The sequence below is a fragment of the Callithrix jacchus genome, chromosome 11 (assembly GCF_049354715.1).
Source record: "Callithrix jacchus isolate 240 chromosome 11, calJac240_pri, whole genome shotgun sequence".
Classification (NCBI taxonomy): Eukaryota; Metazoa; Chordata; class Mammalia; order Primates; family Cebidae; genus Callithrix; species Callithrix jacchus.
Window position 1 is genome coordinate 73565076 of NC_133512.1, and position 18923 is coordinate 73583998.

Sequence of the window (18923 nt, forward strand, 5' to 3'; positions counted from 1 at the left end):
CACCGCTGACGAAAAGTGCGGCCCAAGTAGCCAGAGATACTCGCATTTATTTAGCACAGATTTATTATACAGATTTAATGACAAAGGCGTGGAGCAAACACCATTTGTGGGTAATTAACATTGTTGACTCCCCAGTAGGGGGCAGTAGGGGGCAGTCCGGCGCGGGGACTGATCGAAGGTTGGTTTCCGGAGAAAAAGGTAAACAAACGTATCTAGATAAATTTCTTTGCACCCCCTTGTGTTTTGTTTTTTTTTTTGTTTGTTTGTTTTTTGAGACGGAGTTTCGCTCTTGTTACCCAGGCTGGAGTGCAAAGGCGCAATCTCGGCTCACGGCAACCTCCGCCTCCTGGGTTCAGACAATTCTCCTGCCTCAGCCTCCCGAGTAGCTGGGATTACAGGCACGCGCCACCATGCCCAGCTAATTTTTTGTATTTTTAGTAGAGACGGGGTCTCACCATGTTGACCAGGATGGTCTCGATCTGTTGACCTCGTGATCCACCCGCCTCGGCCTCCCAAAGTGCTGGGATTACAGGTTTGAGCCACCGCGCCTGGCCTGCACCCCCTTGTTATCTGCCCTTTGCCATTTGCTTCAGCTCATTCTACTCCAAGCTTTGTAAAACCTCCGACCTTCCAAGGTTTGCTTCTTTCCTATAAGTTTTCCCACCATCCTGACCCATCTCCTACAAACAAACAAACAGACCATTAAGCTTATCAATTAACAACCAAAACCATAAAAACACCAAAACAAACATCATCTCCAAGGAACTTCCTTTATTCATTTCGAGATCCATGTTCAACACATTATAGATGTTCAATAAAATACCATAGACTAACAATGTTACATATAGACCAACAGAACTTTAAGGTTTATGTCTGGTTATGACGTTTATTTAAGCACAGGAGCTTAGGTATTAAAACTTACTTATAAATATTTAGTACGAATATTTACTCAAGTAAGAGTAGTAGTAGCTTGAGAGAGTAAAATACAATGGGAGAAAAGAAATGGGTTTTAGAGTCAGAAAGCCCTTGCTTAGGTTCACAGCTCAAACTTTTACTTATTTTATGCCTTGAGCAAGTGTACGCCTGAACCTCGGTTTTCTCATCACTGTAAGGTGAATAGAGAAATACCACCAGTTGGCCATAACTGTGTTCTCCTCCATTCTGTATCTACTTAGGAAGCAAGACTAAGTTAATGAAGCATAGTTTTCTAAGTGCCTCCACTTAGAAATGCATAAATACAGTGTACTTATTACTATTAATTATTATTATTCTATGACTATATTTTGGGTTATAATTATGCAGCCATTGAACTCAAATGACTTGTAATTGAAGAGGCTTTTCCCGCCCCCTCTAACATAGTGTCTGCATCCTTTATTCTTCTTTACTTTTCCTCAACAGCACTCATCACTACCTGTTATGTTTGCTTCTTTGTCAGTGACTGTGCCTCCCTAGTAGTCACTGAGTTTCATGAGAGTAGAGGTCTTGTCTGTTGTTCAGTGCTATAGCAACAGCAACTCAAACAGTGCCTGTACCTAGTAGGGGTCAAATAGATCAGAATACAGATGAACAAAGAGCCAAAAGAACGAATACCACTGTAAAATCTCTAGAGAATACAGGCACATGACTTTATGAAAATCACAGAAATCATTATTGTCAGTACGGAGGGTATTTCTCACTTTCTGGGAGAAGAGACTCCTAGCTTGGTGCCAATGGACAGAGCCACAGGCAGGCAGGGAATATTATTAAAAGACTAACCCAAAAAAAGAAGACTAAATCTTGGCTGGGATTTACTCACTTACTTAGAGTCAGAAGACTAAATATTGGCTGGGACTTACTTACTTACATATATATATGTATGTATATATATATGTATGTATGTATGTATGTATATGTGTATATATATATATTTTTATTTATTTATTTATTTATTTATTTTATTTTTTTGAGACGGAGTTTCGCTGTTACCCAGGCTGGAGTGCAATGGCGCGATCTCGGCTCACCACAACCTCCACCTCCTGAGTTCAGGCAATTCTCCTGCCTCAGCCTCCTGAGTAGCTGGGATTACAGGCACGCGCCACCATGCCCAGCTAATTTTTTGTATTTTTAGTAGAGACAGGGTTTCACCATGTTGACCAGGATGGTCTCAATCTCTTGACCTCGAGATTCACCCGCCTTGGCCTTCCAAAGTGCTGGAATTACAGGCTTGAGCCACCGCGCCCGGCCTTATTTATTTATATTTTGAGATGGAGTCTCGCTCTGTTGTCCAGGCTGGAGTGCAGTGGCATGATCTTGGCTCACTGTAATTTCTGCCTCCCGGTTCAAGCAACTCTCCTGCCTCAGCCTCTTGAGTAGCTGGGACTAGAGGTACATGCCACCATGCACAGCTAATTTTTTGTATTTTTAGTAGAGTCACCATATTGATCAGGCTGGTCTTGAACTCCTGACCTCAAATGATTCGTCCACCTTGGCCTCCCAAACTGCTGGGATTATGCAGGTGTGAGCCACCGTGCCCCACCTGACTGGGGCTTGGAAATCTAGCTAAGCAACATGCCAGCCATACTCATCTTGATGAAAGACATCAAATTCACACATTCATTCATCCATTCATCGACTTCTGAGCTCCCTGCTGATACTGGGCATGGTGCTAAGGCTGGGCACACATGAAACAGGTGTCTCCACCTTCACAGAACTCACCACTCATAAAATGGCTAATAGGGAAACAATAAATCCACAAACAGATATAAAATTGCTATTTTTGAAAAGTGCAATTAGGGAAAAGAGGGTGTATATGAGACAATAGTGAGGAATATAATTTCTATTGGGGATGTTGTAAGGTAAGATTTTCTAGAAGCAGAATCTGAGGTGAGCATTTTCGTGCAGTGATTCATGACGGGCATTTTCTCTGGAGAAACTTGTAAGGGAGTGAGAGCAGCAGGATAGGGCAGGGGAAGAATGTGAGCAATGTTACAGTTTCAGGAGAACTAGACTCAGCTTGATGGGGAGTTCTGGAGCAGGAATTGCAGTGCCAAGTCTATCCCACTCAAACACAAGAGGACTGAATGGTTTTACCCTACATCCATCGATAATTGGCTTAGAACAAGAGCCACATTAGAAGAAATTTCCAGGAATCTTTCAGCAAGGCAGTTTCCATCAATCAACGTCAATGCTCTGGAGAAAGGTGCAAGTGTGAGTGGCTTGTAGCAGCTGCACCTGTGCCGGTTGAGGGGCAGATGCACCAACTGGGTACACATGATGTAGATGGGCCATCAGGTGTATCTGCTACAGAGCATGTGCAGAGGCCTCTCAGTAGAAGTTATTTTGAGCTAAGATTTGAAGGATGAGTAAGAGGTGGGCAAAGAAGAGTCCTCCAGACTCAGGGAACAACATGTACAAAGGTGAAGAAAAACAAAACAAAAACTATCAGCAGGGCTAGAAAATTGTGAGGTATAGGAAAGACATATCAAGATTATCTTGAGGCCGGGTGTGGTGGCTCATGCCTGTAATCCCAGCATTTTGGGAGGCTGAAGTGGGCAGATCACCTGAGGTCAGGAGTTCAAGACCAGCCTGGCCAACATCGTGAAACCCTGTCTCTACTAAAAACACAAAAATTAGCCAGGCGCAGGGATGTGTGCCTGCAATCCCCACTACTCAGGAGGCTGAGGCAGGAGAATCGCTTGACCTGGGGGGTTGTAGTGAGCTGAGATCACACCACTGCACTCCAGCCAGAGCGACAGAGCAAGACTCTGTCTCAAAAACGAAAAAAAAAGATTGTTTTGAGGACCTAAATCACTCTGGATTTTGGGATTTGGGAAACCTTTGAAGTGACATAATCTTCCCCCAGCATTTTAATATCACTTTGGACTAGTCAGGAATGAGTTAGAGGAGGAAAAGAGAAGACGCTAAGAAGTTAGGTTGGAGGCTGGCTGTAGTTTTCGGGGTCATAAGTGATGGTGGTTTAACTAGGGTGGAATGGGGATTGAAAGAAAAAGATGGACTTGGGATACATTTTGGAGGTAGAATTAACAGAATTTGGTAATGAATTGTCTATGATGGGAAAAACATATTTTGGGCAGGGAATGGGAGATCAAGGTAAGAATGTCTATTTATAATCCTTTGATATGCAAAATACAGGCTTAGAACCTAGTATTACGTGTTTTTTTTTTTTTCTCTTCTGTCTATCCCTGTCTAGTCAGTAGGACATATTGGAAGAGAATGACAATAAAAGCACGGTAACAAAGCAGCCACTCTGCAACAGCCTGTCACATTTCCAGAGGTGTTTTTGTTTTTGAGACAGAGTCTTGCTTTGCTACCCAGGCTGGAGTTCAGTGGCTTGATCTCAGCTCACTGCAAGTTTTGCCTCCCAGGTTCAAGTGATTCTTGTGCCTCAGTCTCCTGAGTAGCTGAGATTATAGGCACACACCGCCACCCCCGGCTAATTTTTTTGTATTTTTAGTAGAGACAGGGTTTCACCATGCTGACCAGGCTGGTCTCGAACTCCTGGCCTTGAGTGATCCACCCTCCTCGGGCTCCCAAAATGCTAGGATTACAGGCATGAGCCACTGCGCCCAGACATTTTTGGAGATTAAATGAGGTATTTGTCTATATTGCTGCATTACAAATTAACATAAGCCTAGTGGCTTACAGCAGTACATTCATTATCTCACAGTTTCCATGAGTCAAGAGTATGGGCATGGGGCCTCTGCTCAGGTTCTCACAAAGTTGCAATCATTGCCTCAGCCAGGGCTGGGGTCTTATCTAAGGTTTGGGGTCCTCTTCAAAGTTCACAAAACTGTTGGAAGAATTCATTTCCTGACAGCTGTAGAACTCTTGGTGGTTTGCTTCTTCAAGGCCAGCAGGGAGAATCTCTTACCTCTAGACCATCTGACAAAGGGTTCACCTGATTAGGTAAAGTCCTCCCAGGATAACTTCCTAGTTGTTGAACATAAAGTCAATTGATTAGGAGCTTTCTTGACATCTGAAAAATCCCTTTACCTTTGCTGTATAATGTAACCTAATCACAGGAATGATATTTCATAGGGAGGGGATTATAAAGGGGCTTGGATCACTGGGGGGACATCTTAGAATTCTGCCCATCACAAACTAAAACTAAAAAGTGATCAGTAATAGAAGAGTTTCATGCCACCCTATAGATTTGGTGGGAATTTTAAAAATACTTTTACCATTTAATTTCTACTTCAAGATAAGAGCTCTCCACCCAAAACTGGTAAAATCAGCCAGGGGTTAAAAAAAGGAGGATGCATATAGGTAATCCAGGCAGATAGATAATAGAACTGAGTAAACTAGCTTTTTCCCTGGAAGTCAATACTAAAACAATGCTCTGGATTACTTAATTGGAAAATCACTATCCCTGCATTTTCTGAATCTCCTGTTATTTTTTCAGATACCAGACAACTGAGCAGATGTTGAAAATAGGTTCAGTTTACTTCTGTAAGAATCTTATAACCATCTTGAGAATACCATTTTGGGAAGCAAGCAATTTGGTATTCTTGAAAATTTGTTTTGAGATCTTTATTAAAGCTTTCCCTCATGAAATTAGAATCTGGACTCTGTTCCCTTTTTGCCCCTTCTGCCTTACCAAGCCTCTTGCTAATGGTACCCCTAGAGACATCTGGAGCAAGACATTTGTCTAGAAGGCCCTGTTGGTCTCCACATCAGATACACAGAATCTCCAGGAAGGTTTGTGGAATGAATGGAAGTCAGGGCAGAAACTTTCAGTAGGTGTCAATCTAGTGTCAATCAAGGAGCGCCAAATAGATGAACTCTGAAGAACAAAATGAGGGAGCAATTCATGATTCAACCATCCCAGAAAGGTCACTGGGTACGGAAAGAGCCTCACAATTTGGGATCATCATAGACCATGGGGGAATGAAATTGATTAAGAAAGAAAATCAGGTTTCACTAGTATCACACAGGCTGGGCTTAGTTTTCCTATAAAGAGATATGGTGGGGCCGGGCGCAGTGGCTCACGCCTGTAATCCCAGCACTTTGGGAGGCTGAGGCGGGTGGATCACGAGGTCAAGAGATCAAGACCATCCTGGTCAACAAGGTGAAGCCCCGTCTCTACTAAAAATACAAAAATTAGCTGGGCATGGTAGCGCGTGCCTATAATCCCAGCTACTCAGGAGGCTGAGGCAAGAGAATTGTCTGAACCCAGGAGGCGGAGGTTGCAATGAGCCAAGATGGCGCCATTGCACTCCAGCCTGGGTAACAAGAGGGAAACTCCGTCTCAAAAAAAAAAAAAATGGTGGCTTACATGGGGATAAGTGGGAGTTTTAAAGAAATACTTGATTATATAATAGTTTGTTTCTAACTAATAGGTACAAAGCAGAAGCTTGAAGGATGTGAAGTTGTTTGCATAAAGTGCCCCATATTTTCTTCTGCTTTAGTCCTCAAAGACAAATCGGCTAACCAGTACAGCATATACACATGCAGGGAGGGACATATACACTCATTCAAACTTAGAAACATTCAGAACATAAAGTGCACAAGAAGGTCTGGTGCATTGACTCACATCTGTAATCCCAGCACCTTGGGAAACTGAGGCACGTGGATCGCTTGACTCCAGAAGTTTGAGACCAGCCTGCGCAACATGGCAAAACGCTGTTTCTACAAAAAATACAGAAGATCAGCCAGGCGTGGTGGTGCGCACCTGCAGTCCCAGCTACTGAGATGGGAGGATAGCTTGAGCCCAGGAGGTGGAGGTTGCAGTGAGCTGTGATCATGCCATTGCACTTCAGCCTGGGTGACAGAGTGAGACTCCATCTCAAAAAAAAAAGAAAAAAGAAAAGAAAAGAAAAAGAAAGAAAAAAAAAGTGCACAAGAAGGATTTTAACAAAAGGCATGCAGGGGCCATGGGCCATATTCCCAGAGGTTGATTGTAGCCTCAGTTCCTGTGGTCCTACTCAGTGTAACCCCCATCAGGAGGCAGGAGACAAAAAGGAATAAAGCAGAAGCACTTTAATAACACCAGACTGTGCACAAAGGCTGCCAGCACCACAACCAGACACAGGGAGCTACTCAAACTGTCACATTACACATCTCATAGCACACCAATTGCTCCCACATCACCAGCAATCATCGTAGAAAAGGCTGGATCAGGAACACTTTATGAAACATGCAAAGTTTTTTTTGCTCCAATTGATCTGCAGTTCCCTTTATTATGTTATTAGTTATGGCCAGATAAACAATTCTGAGATTCTCTTCCTATTTCAATTTGAGTAAGAGCCCCTGTGATGTGTATGTGTACTTGAATGCGTGACTATAATACATAATGGTCAACAGAAAGCAGTATTCTTCTCCCACTGTTCCCTTCCCGTAAGAAGAAAAAGGTTTTGGAAATGTAACCTCATTTTTTCTTTAAACTTTTTATTTCGAGATATTTGTAGGTCCATCTGCAGTTGTAAGAAATAATAAAGAGAGATCTCACACACCTTTCATCCAGTTTGCCCCAATGATAACATCTTGCATGAATAGAAACAACATCACAACCAGAAAATTTAGGTCAATACAGTACACTGACCTTATTTATATTTTACCAGTTTTATGTGCGTTCTTTTGTGTGTATTTAATGCTATGCAGCTTTATGTGTAGATTCGTGTAACTATGAGCACAGTTGACATAGAGAATGGTCCCACTGCTTCAAGGACCTCATGCCACCCTTTCGTAGCCATACTCATCTCCCTTTTGTCCCTGCCCTTCTCCCCTCCCAACTCCAACCCTTGCGGATCACTAGTCTATTCTCCATCTCTATAATTCTGTCATTTCAGGAATGTTATATAAATGGAATCATATAGTATATAACCTTTTGGTATTAACATAATTCCCTTGAGGTCCATTCAGGTTGTTGCATTTATCAGTTCATTCCTTTTGAGAGTTGAGTAGTATTCCATGGTAAGAGTGTACCACAGTTTAACCATTCTCCTGTTGAAGAACATTTGCATCATTTCCAACTTTTGGCTATCATGAATAAAGCTGCTATGAGTGTATATGCAGATGTTTTTGTGTGAACTTCAGTTTTCATCTTTCTGGGATAAATGCCCAGGAGTTCAATGACTGGGTTGTATAGTAAGTATCTGTAGTACTCTGGAATTTTACATTCCCACTAGTAATGTATGAGTGATCTTGTTTTCTTTACATCCTTGCCAGCAGGTGGTGTTTTTGCTGGTTTTTTTTTTTTTTGTTTTTTGTTTTTTTGAGAAAAATAAAGTTTATTTCTTGTACAGAAATAATTCCAATTCAGTTTTTAAGTCTGAACCTTCAAAACTGGGAAGCTTTTTTCCAAGTCATCAGCAAGGGCCTTATCAACTTCACGTAGGATTTTAATAAAATCTTCCACCACAGGGCTATAGAAAGGAAGAAGGTTTTGAAATGCAGAGGAACACTTCTGTTTGCTCAGCTGGCCCTCCTTTACTCCCTGAGCCACAGTCTCCTTTGTTAATGCCTGAAAAATATTAGAAAGAAATTCACATAAAATATCCTTTAAGATTTTCAAGTGGAAATCATCTTGGGTTAAATCAGTCTTTTTAGTTTCGTCTGTTAGACTCTGCCGAGTTCTCTGGTTTCTTCTGACACTGTTCCATATTTTGTAAGACCCGAATGAGGCTGTCAATTAGAGGAAGATCTACTTTTTCTATCTTTAGATACTCTTGCTCAGTCTGTGAGGCATAGATGGCAGACAACACAGAAAAAACAGAGGCTAGCACTGTTTTCTGTTCTTGAAGAATGATGGGTGGATCATCAGACTGGCAGAACTCATGGCAGACCAGGTCAAAAAGTAAATTCCAAATATCTTTTCCAGTGTCAGGACAATGTACAATTGCTTGAATTCCATCATCCACTGTAGTAAGCAATTGTAAAATGTGCATGTAAACATCAAGCCATTATGCATTTTCAGAACGTTCAGACTCTTCCTGGGGTTGGTCTAGAAGCTGAGTAGCCCCATTTCTGACCCATTCCAACATCAGTTTCTCATCCAAATCAAAAAGCTTGTCCACAACCTCCGCGACCTTCACCAGCAAGTCAACATTTGTTGAACTTGACATAATGAAGCAAATTCTATCATAAATAGCCGGATGTTCCCGGATCCTTTCAACCCAGACACTGGCCACTTCTGCCTGGGAAAGGCAAGTAAGCAACAACCTGCTTGTTTCCAGCAGAGTAGGTGGGTCTGAATCATACAAACAGTGCAATAACACCTGCCCAAGATGGACACACATATCTCTTGGAAACAGGCCATATTACCTAAAATTCCCACACAGATTTCTCTTAATCGAGGACACTTGGACTTGGCCAGTACTCCCATGAATATATCAGGAGCTTTAAATTCTTGGAGAAATAAAGGCACATCCTCATCCATTGACATATCCCATACTCTACAAATTTCATTCTCCATTTCTTCCTCAAGCTCCATCTGCTGCTCCTCATCATCTGAGCTAGATTTGGTGTTTTCAGGGCTAACAATCTGGATGAGTCCGCTGAGGACGCCAAAGAGCCAGTGTTTGCTGTAGACTGTGTTCCCTATGCAGTCTCCCCCGGCGACCTTCTCCTCCTCCTTGTTGCGACCCGGCGGCGGCGGTGGCGAAGGGTTACGGTCCATGACTTGGCCGTGTCCCGTGCAATACCGTTTTTGCTGTTTTTTACTTGAGCCATTTTGCTGTGTGTGTAGTGATACCTCATCATTTTAATATACACTTTGTAATGACTGATGATATTGGACATCTTTTCTTTTCTTTTTTTTTTTTTTTTAAAAGATGGGGTTTCACTATGATGGCCAGGCTGGTCTTGAACTCCTGACCACCCACTTCGGCCTCCCAAAGTGCTAGGATTACAGGCATGAGCCACCACACCCAGCCATTGGACATCTTTTCATGTGCTTATCTGCCATCTGTATTTCTTCTTCAGTGAAAGGTCTGTTCATGTATTTTGCCCATTTTCTTTTTTTTTTTTTTTTTGCATAATTTAGACACAAGTCCTTTGTTAAATACATGGTTTATAAATATTTTCTTCCAGTCTGTAGCTTGTCTTTTAATCCTCTTAACAGCATCTTTTGTAGGGCAAAAGCTTTTAATCTTGTTTTAAGAGTTATACTTTTGATACTATGTCTGAAAACTCCTTGTCTATCCCTATATCCCAAAGATTTTATTGTATGTGGTTTTCTAAAAGTTTTATAGTTTTAGGTCATACATTTGCATCCATGATTCGTTTTGAGTTAATTTTTGTATAAAGTGTGAGGTGCAGGTTCATGGAGTTTGGGGAGCAGGGAGCGGTGGATATGAACATCTAATTGTTCCAGCAGTATTTGCTGAAAGGCTATTCTTCATCTATTGAATTGCCTCTGCACCTTTACCAAAAATTAGTAGGACATGTTTGTGTAGGCCTACTCTGTCTTGAGATAATCACAAAAAAAGTAGAGGAAAATGACAAAGCCTTAGGAAGTTAAACAGATGCTAATAAATATGAAGAACAGATAACATAATTCAGCATAGGGAGAGCTGCTGTCCTTGAAAAGAGAATACACTGAATGGAATGCCAGAAGATGTATTCAAAGAGACTGTCCCTAAAATGAAGGAAGAAGTGAACGTTCAGCATGAAAGAATATATGTGATTTGAAAATTTTGATAAACATCACTTCACACAAAAATTACTCAACATTAAGGTAGCCTAGTTATTGAACTTCAATAATAAAATAATTTTTTTGGTATTTAGGCAGATAAAACAAGTCACATTTAAGGGTGGTTAAAAAAAAAAAATCTGGCGCCGGGTGCGGTGGCTCAAGCCTGTAATCCCAGCACTTTGGGAGGCCGAGGCAAGTGGATCACGAGGTCAAGAGATTGAGACCATCCTGGTCAACATGGTGAAACCCCGTCTCTACTAAAAATACAAAAAATTAGCTGGTCATGGTGGCGTGCGCCTGTAGAACCAGCTACTCGGGAGGCTGAGGCAGGAGAATTGCCTGAACCCAGGAGGCAGAGGTTGCGGTGAGCCGAGATCGCGCCATTGCACTCCAGCCTGGGTCACAAGAGCGAAACTCCGTCTCAAAAAAAAAAAAATCTGGCTAGCCTCAGACTTCTCCAAAACATTTAATTCAGGAACATAATGGAGTAATATTTATAAAATTCTGAGAAAATGAAAATGTGAACTAACAATATTAAGTCCAGACAAAAATGTCTTTCAAATATAAAGATAAAAGGAGACATCCTCAGACATGAAGGAGTTAAAGAAATATGACATCTGCAATGAAAATTTTCAAACAGCAAAAATAGCAACGACTCTTTGCCAGTAAAATCCAGTCAGTTAAGAAATTATTAAAAATAGGCAGGTGCGGTGGCTCACGCCTGTAATCCCAGCACTTTGGGAGGCTGAGGCAAGCAGATCACTTGAGGTCAGCAGTTCAAGACCAGCCTGGCAATTGGGTTCAGGAGTTTGAGACCAGTCTGGCCAACATGGTGAAACCCCATCTCTATTAAAAATACAAAAATTAGCTGGGCATGGTAGCGGGCGCCTATAATCTCAGCTACTCAGGAGGCTGAGACAGGAGAATCACTTGAACCCAGGAGGCGGAGGTTGCAGTGAGCTGAGATCGTGCCATTGCACTCCAGCCTGGGCAACAAGAGCTAAACTCCATCTAAAAAAACAAAAAAAAGTATACTGTTGTACGTGTAGGGCTGTTTTGGCAGTAGTAAAAGTACTTTGATTTCTTAGCTCTACTCTGATAGAGTGCTCTTAATTTCTATAGGCTTTATATTTTAATGTATTGACTTTAATGACTAATAAATTAACACAATGGAGTATATTAGAATTGAATAGAAATTCTTGCTAAAACTTTCTAGGTGCTTCTTGTGATAATACGTAAATGTTTTTGTATATATGTATGCATGTTTGTATTTCTTTAACGCACTTGTTTTAGAAACATGCGGGGATAACCTTGGTCCTCCTTTATTACATTACATAATGAGTCTTGTGGGCTGAACCTGTGAATCATAGTAGCTGGGTAGGCAGAGGGAGATGAGTCTGGAAAGATAAATGGGAGTCAGATCATGAAGAGCCCCACCTGCCATGCTAAGGAGTCTTTACTTTATTGTGACCAAGGGCTTCCTGGTGGGTTCTTCACGATGGGACTGCCATAACAGTTGCATTTGAAAGAGATATCATAGGTAGCAATGTGAAAAAACTGACAAAGGGCCTGGAGTAGATTGAAGAGGCAGGAAAGGGATGAATCAATTGAATGTGGAAGATGGAAAAAGAGAGGAGCTTCCTGGTGGTTTGGATTTTTGGGTGAATGGAGGTATTATTGGCTGTTTAGCACTGCAAATATGGGAAGAGATTCAGGGGCCACAGTGAATTCCCTTTTGGACAAGTTGATATTGAGGTTCCAATCGGATATTCAAGTGTAGTTTCCTACTAGTTGATGGTTAAGTGGGCCTGGAGCTCAAGAGAAAGGCCTGAGTTGGTCAGACAAGTCCTGAAGTGGAGTGAAAAGCCCAGAGAGGGAATATTCTGTAGAAGAGGCCTAGAGCCCTGGCAAACCCCAACTTTTATGGCAAAATGTAGTGTTTCACAGCAGCACAGTCTTTGGAGTTAACCTATTATTAGCAGGGGAACCTGGGGCAAGTTATTTGACTTCAGTGTCTTAATTGCAAAATGAGGACAATAGCATCTACCTGAGTTAGAAAAGTGTTTGCAATTTTTAGTTCCTTAAGAGATCTGTGGGCAGGGGACAGTGACTCATGCATGCAATCCCAGCACTTTGGGAGGCTGAGGTGGGTTGATCACCTGAGGTTAGGGGTTCAAGACCAGCCTGACCAATGTGGTGAAACCCCATCTCTATTAAAAATGCAAAATTAGCTGAGTGTGGTGGTGCATACCTGTAATCCTACTTGGGAGGCTGAGGCAGGAGAATTGCTTGAACCCGGGAGGCAGAGGTTGTAGTGAGCTGAGATCCTGCCATTGCACTCCAGCCTGGGCAATAAGAGCAAAACTCTGCCTCAAAAAAAAAAAAAAAAAAAGAAAAGAAAAGAAAAGAAAAAGAAAAAGAAAGGCCGGGCGTGGTGGCTCATGCCTGTAATCCAAGCACTTTGGAGGCCAAGGCAGGCGGATCACCTGAGGTCAGGAGTTCAAGACCAGCCTGACCAACATGGTGAAACCCCGTCTTAAAAAACAAACAAATAAACAAAACAAAGATATCTGTGAATAAAGAGAAGCTTTAGAATAAAATGACAAAAGAGAATTTTACAGAGGCCAAAAATGTAATCTCCTCCAACAGGACTGTAACATAAGCCTGTAAAGTGTCCAATTTTTAGCAATTAGTGACCTTACTGAGGGCAATGTCTATGGAATGGGATGAGCCATACTGTAAAGGTTCAAAGATGAATAGGGGTCAATATGGATACATCTTTTCCTCCCCTCACTGCATCTGACTCTTTCACTAGACTTTTCCTTTAAGGGGAGTGACTTAGGGATCTTATTCTACTGTTTTCAATTCATTCTATCCACCAGTGAGATATATTGCATCAGGTTACCTTTCACTCTACCGCAATTGTGCCTTGCACTTAGTAGGCAATGAATAAAATAACTGGTGATACAGGGGCTTCCTGCAGACTCCCCAGTTCGTGTGATTTGGTAAAGACCGTTCAGCAGCATGGTCGGGTCCTGATACTTTTCACGACCGCTTCGAGGGGTGTCATTCCCATCATGGCCACAAGCAGGAGCCTGCCTCCCTGCACTGGGACCTCAGGTCCTGACCCCGGAAGCACATCCTCTGTCCTCCATCTTTCTTCCACCAGAGATGGCGGCGGCAGCGACTCGAGCGGTTCTGCTACCCGGGGTGCGGCGGCGGTTGTGGGGTTTCAGCGAGAGGCTGCTGATCCGAGGTGCTGCAGGACGGGTGAGCTTCCCTCCACTTGTCTTGGCGCTGCTCGGGGCCAGACCCGGTCGGTCCGGCCCCGGTCTTTCTCGCCGGACCCGGCGCATCGCACCTGAGTCGTCGCCACAGTTCCAAACAGCAGGTCGGGAAGGGCCTCCTCGACCCAGACCTGCCGGGCGCCAGGCGGCCTGGGGCCGCTGAACTGGTTGGGGGTGGCTGACTTTTGGCCACCAGTCAGGAGACCTTCCACTGACTTGTGGAATGACCCTGGTTTTCGGGTCCTCCAGCGAGCTACTCAGGAGTGCGTGGTTGAAAACTAAAAACATAGTGCTTGCAAATTGGGGAAAACTAGTAAGTAAAATGGTTACCGCTCCAGAGTTCTGTTTTAGCCTGGGACTGAGCTTCGACCTCGGCCAGGCTTCCCGCGAACCTGGACATCGCCGCAGTAAAATTTAGTATGTATTAATTAGCATTTTTCTCATGAGAGAGCCTCTGCCTTTCAGCAAAGGGATGTGAGACTTAACATATGTATAAAAGCAAAGAAAAACTGGTGAAAGGTGAATAGTTCCTGGCCGACAAGCCAGTCAGCTGGAGTGCATTTTGAACATCAGCCTGTATTCCTATCGTCTCTTTTTCTATTATTTCCAAAACTTGTTGCTTTTCTTGAACAATGAAAACCCGAGGGTTAGTTCTATCTTGTGTGTAGGTAGTTTTACATTTTTTCCCTCCTTTTCTTTCTTTTTTTCCCCCCGCTTGTTTTCTCCATAATGAATGTAAAACATATAGGATAGATAGTGAAATAAAGTCAGTTTCTCTGTGTAATGCTAATAACTGCTCATCCTCCTGAGGAAAGGGCATGTTTATAATCACGTTGCTGGCTTTAGGACAGTGGCTGGTGACAGAAGTTTAGGCCAGGCAGAGGGGTAATCCCAGTGGAACCAAAATTCAGGAAGAAAGATTCTTTTGTGGAGAGAGCCCATTTAAAATAGATCTGGTTTAAAGTCAACATTTCATATCACATTAGTAATGTGTTTTGCTTTGTCTCTTCCACTTCCTACCCCAACCAGTCATCATATTTTGGAGAGAATAGATTGAGGAGTACACAGGCTGCTACACAAGTTGTTCTGAATGTTCCTGAAACAAGAGTAACATGTTTAGAAAGTGGACTTAGAGTGGCCTCTGAAGACTCTGGGCTCTCAACATGCACAGTAAGTGACCCTTTGTTTAGCAGAGCAAACTGTTGATTTTAATCTTTAGCTTTTTCGTTGGCTGGTGGTCGAAAAACGGTGGCAGTGATTTTGCCTTGACAGGTTTCTCTGAGTCTTGAACCTTTTCTTCCAGTGATACTTAGTTATAGGGTGCATATGTATCCTGTTGCAGTTTGCTGCTTGTTCTTGTAGCTTATTACTGATTATTAGTAGTAGTATTGATAATAATGGAAGAAGTGTATTTGCTGCTCTGCCAGGTGTTTTTACGTATGTCTTATTTGCTTTTTAAAGCAATTCTTTTTAGTGGGCGTCCTCACACGTGTTTATAGTTAAGGAAGTGCGAGAAGTTAAATGGTTTTGTTCAGATCCCAAAGCTGATACATGACAGAGCCAAGATTTCAACTGAAGTTTTCTGACAGTCTCTGATGTTCTTTATGTTACAGTTATTGGTTGGATTAATGAGTTGGGCAAAGAATCCTTAGTGAAAGTGGCAGGTAGGTATTTGTAGCACCCAGTAGTAGACTGATCAAAAATTTTCAATCTCATAGTTCATAGGAATGAGCTATCAGGTGACTCAGGTCAAGAAAATCTTAGTGTTAAGACCAGAAAACATTTGTCAGAAAAAGAAAGGAGAAGGTTCCCAGCAACCTCAAATAAATATAATGGTTTTATTTAATTGTTCTTTGATTGCATTAAGGTTGGACTCTGGATTGATGCTGGAAGTAGATATGAAAATGAGAAGAATAATGGAACAGCTCACTTTCTGGAGCATATGGCTTTCAAGGCAAGTTGTAAGACTTTACAAAAACATACTCTTTAAGAGATTAAGCACAAAGTTTCTTTTTTTTTTTTTTTTTTGAGACCGAGTTTCGCTCTTGCTACCCAGGCTGGAGTGCAATGGCGTGATCTCGGCTCACTGCAACCTCCGCCTCCTGGGTTCAGGCAATTCTCCTGCCTCAGCCTCCTGAGTAGCTGGGATTACAGGCGCGCACCACCATGCCCAGCTAATTTTTTGTATTTTTAGTAGAGACGGGGTTTCACCATGTTGACCAGGCTGGTCTCGATCTCTTGACCTTGTGATCCACCCGCCTCGGCCTCCCAAAGTGCTGGGATTACAGGCGTGAGTCACCACGCCCGGCACAAAGTTTCATTCTTTAGAGGCAAGGAGAGCTCTTTCAGTAGCATAACATATTTTATGTTTATTTTTCCAGGACAGTATCTAAAATAAGTACTGATAATTGCTTTGGAAAGCTGAAATGGAAATGTTCTTTTGGGATGCAGGGGTCATCTGAATGTATACTATTTCTGAAGCCTGATGTACTTTATTACAAAAAAATTTTTTTCGAGATAGGATCTGGCTCTGTTGCCTAGGCTGGAATGTAGTGACACAATCTCTGCTTACTGCAACCTCCACCTCCTAGGCTCAAGCCATCCTCCCACATCAGCTTCTGGAGTAGCTGGGATTGTAGGTGTGTGCCACCATACCCAGATTTATTATTTATTTATTTTTTGGTAGAAACCGGGTTTTGCCATGTTGGCAAGGTTGGTCTCAAACTCCTGGGCTCAGTCTGCCTGCCTCAGCCTCTCAAAGTGCCAGGGTTACAGGTGTGAGCTATGGTACCCTGCCTGATGTACTTTAGAGACCAAATATTTTTTTTTTTTGAAATGGAGTTTCGCTCTTGTTACCCAGGCTGGAGTGCAATGGTGTGATCTCAGCTCACCACAGCCTCCGCCTCCTGGGTTCAAGCAATTCTCCTGCCTCAGCCTCCCGAGTAGCTGGGACTACAGGCGTGTGCCACCATGCCCAGCTGATTTTTTGTATTTTTAGTAGAGATGGGGTTTTACCATGTTGACTAGTATGGTCTTCATCTCTTGACCTCGTGATCCACCCGTCCTCGGCCTCCCAAAGTGCTGGGATGATAGGCGTGAGCCACTGCGCCTGGCCGAGAGACCAAATTTGACCCTGCATGAAACTAACTTATGTCCTCCATATTCATGATCTGAAGTGTTTAAAATAGAAAGGATAAAGGGAGGTTTCATAATTTGTTTTTCCTCTTTTATTTCAAGGGCACCAAAAAGAGATCCCAGTTAGATTTGGAACTTGAGATTGAAAACATGGGTGCTCATCTCAATGCCTATACCTCCAGAGAGCAGACCGTATACTATGCCAAAGCATTCTCTAAAGACTTGCCAAGAGGTATGGTTATTATTTACAGCAGATAATATAATTTTTATGAGAACCAGAAATTATTTAGTACTATTTTTATTATGTCTCTTGTAAAAGAGTAAGCCCCAGAAATGGGAAAAAATGAAACTGAACTCTGGGTGAGGGTACAGCAATCTTGTGTGTGTGTGTGTGTGTGTGTGTGTGTGTGTGTGTGTGTGCGAGTTTCGCTGCTCTGTCTTCCAGGCTGGAATGCAGTGGAGTGACCTTGGCTCACTGCAACCTCTGCCTCCTTGGTTCAAGCAATTCTCCTGACTCAGCCTCCTGAGCCTCCTGGGTAGCTGGGACTACAGGCGCTCGTCACCACGCCTGGCTAATTTTTTGTATTTTTACTAGAGACAGAGTTTCACCATATTGGCCAGGCTGACCTTGTGATCCGCCCGCCTTGGCCTCAAACTCCTGACCTTGTGATCCGCCCGCCTTGGCCTCCCAAAGTGCTGGAATTACAGGCATGAGCCACTGCACCTGGCCTATTTTTTTTTTCTAAATATGACAAATAGTAACATTATGGATGATTTTATGAACATGTAGCAATAAAATAGAGATTATTTGGTGGAAATAAAATAGTTACTTTGACAGGATAGCAGTTTGTTGTAGTTATGTTTGTAGACTGTTTTGACTGTCATAAAGTTATTACACAAAACATTTTCCCAGTGGAAAAATTAACAAAATTTAGCAGTTTTAGAGGTAATTGGTAAAATTATTATTTTTTTTTCTTAGAAAGAGAGTCTCACTCTGTCACCCAGGTTGGAGTGCAGTGGTATGATCTCAGCTCACTGCAACCTCCACCTCCTGGGTTCAAGTGATTCTCCTGCCTCAGCCTCCTGAGTAGCTGGGATTACAGGCTCCTGCCACCATGGCTAATTTTTGTACTTTTAGTAGAAATGGGATTTTTACCATGTTGGCTGGGCTGGTCTTAAACTCCTGACCTCAAGTGACCCACCCACCTCAGTCTCCCGAAGTGCAGGGATTATAGGCATGAGTCACTGCACATGGCCACTGGTGAAATTATTAACCTTTAAGGTCCCTCTGTAGTTGTTATTACTTTGCAACTTTTGGGTTCCTAATAGGCTTTCATTAATAATGTTTAAATGGCACTTTACACAAGTACTGTATATATATTATCCATTTGGTCTGCATAGGTGTTTCCACCTTGCAGTTGTGGAAATGAAAGCCCAGACTCTGACTTGCCCAGGATTGCACAGCTATCGGATGACTTACTGTGGACTCAAGTGCATGTCTTCTGACTAGATTCATTTACTTTGTCAAGACAACAAAATAAGAAACCTATCACCTGTAAATAACTAAAATATTTAATATGATGCCCTAACTCTTGCATTGAAACAAAAATGACAGCAACCATGGAGGGTGTGTTGGTTTGATACAAAGCCAATAGAAACAGTTTTTGTCCCAGGACTAATTAGGGACCAAGAACATAGGGCTAGGCCAGGCCTCTCTAAGAGTTGTTCATTCCAGCCCCGTTAATTCCTTTGTATACACACACAGAACAACAGGGAAGACAAAAATGGGAAAGAAAAAGCAAGGGTGATGTTAAAAAGACTTTTCCCCCTTTTCTCCTGGCATCTGGCTGGGAAGGACACAGCCTCTT

The 18923-nt window shown here is 42.5% G+C and overlaps 1 protein-coding gene and 1 pseudogene across 7 annotated transcripts in view; one reads left to right on the forward strand and one right to left on the reverse strand.

The window, feature by feature from the left end:
* Window positions 1-18923, forward strand: part of PMPCB (peptidase, mitochondrial processing subunit beta) — an 89711-nt gene that overhangs the window by 59132 nt on the left and 11656 nt on the right. For 6 of the 7 annotated variants that reach the window (XM_078343068.1, XM_035255046.3, XM_078343067.1 and 3 more), the window contains 4 exons: window positions 13803-13903; window positions 14950-15090; window positions 15788-15874; window positions 17158-17287. In XM_078343068.1, coding sequence (XP_078199194.1) covers window positions 13805-13903; window positions 14950-15090; window positions 15788-15874; window positions 17158-17287 — 457 coding nt within the window. In that variant the 5' untranslated portion in view covers window positions 13803-13804. Of the gene's footprint in view, window positions 1-13800; window positions 13904-14949; window positions 15091-15787; window positions 15875-17157; window positions 17288-18923 lie in introns of those variants that run through there. The other variant, XM_078343066.1, reaches the window with a different exon arrangement.
* LOC100402855 (protein SAAL1 pseudogene) lies at window positions 8187-9665 on the reverse strand (annotated as a pseudogene).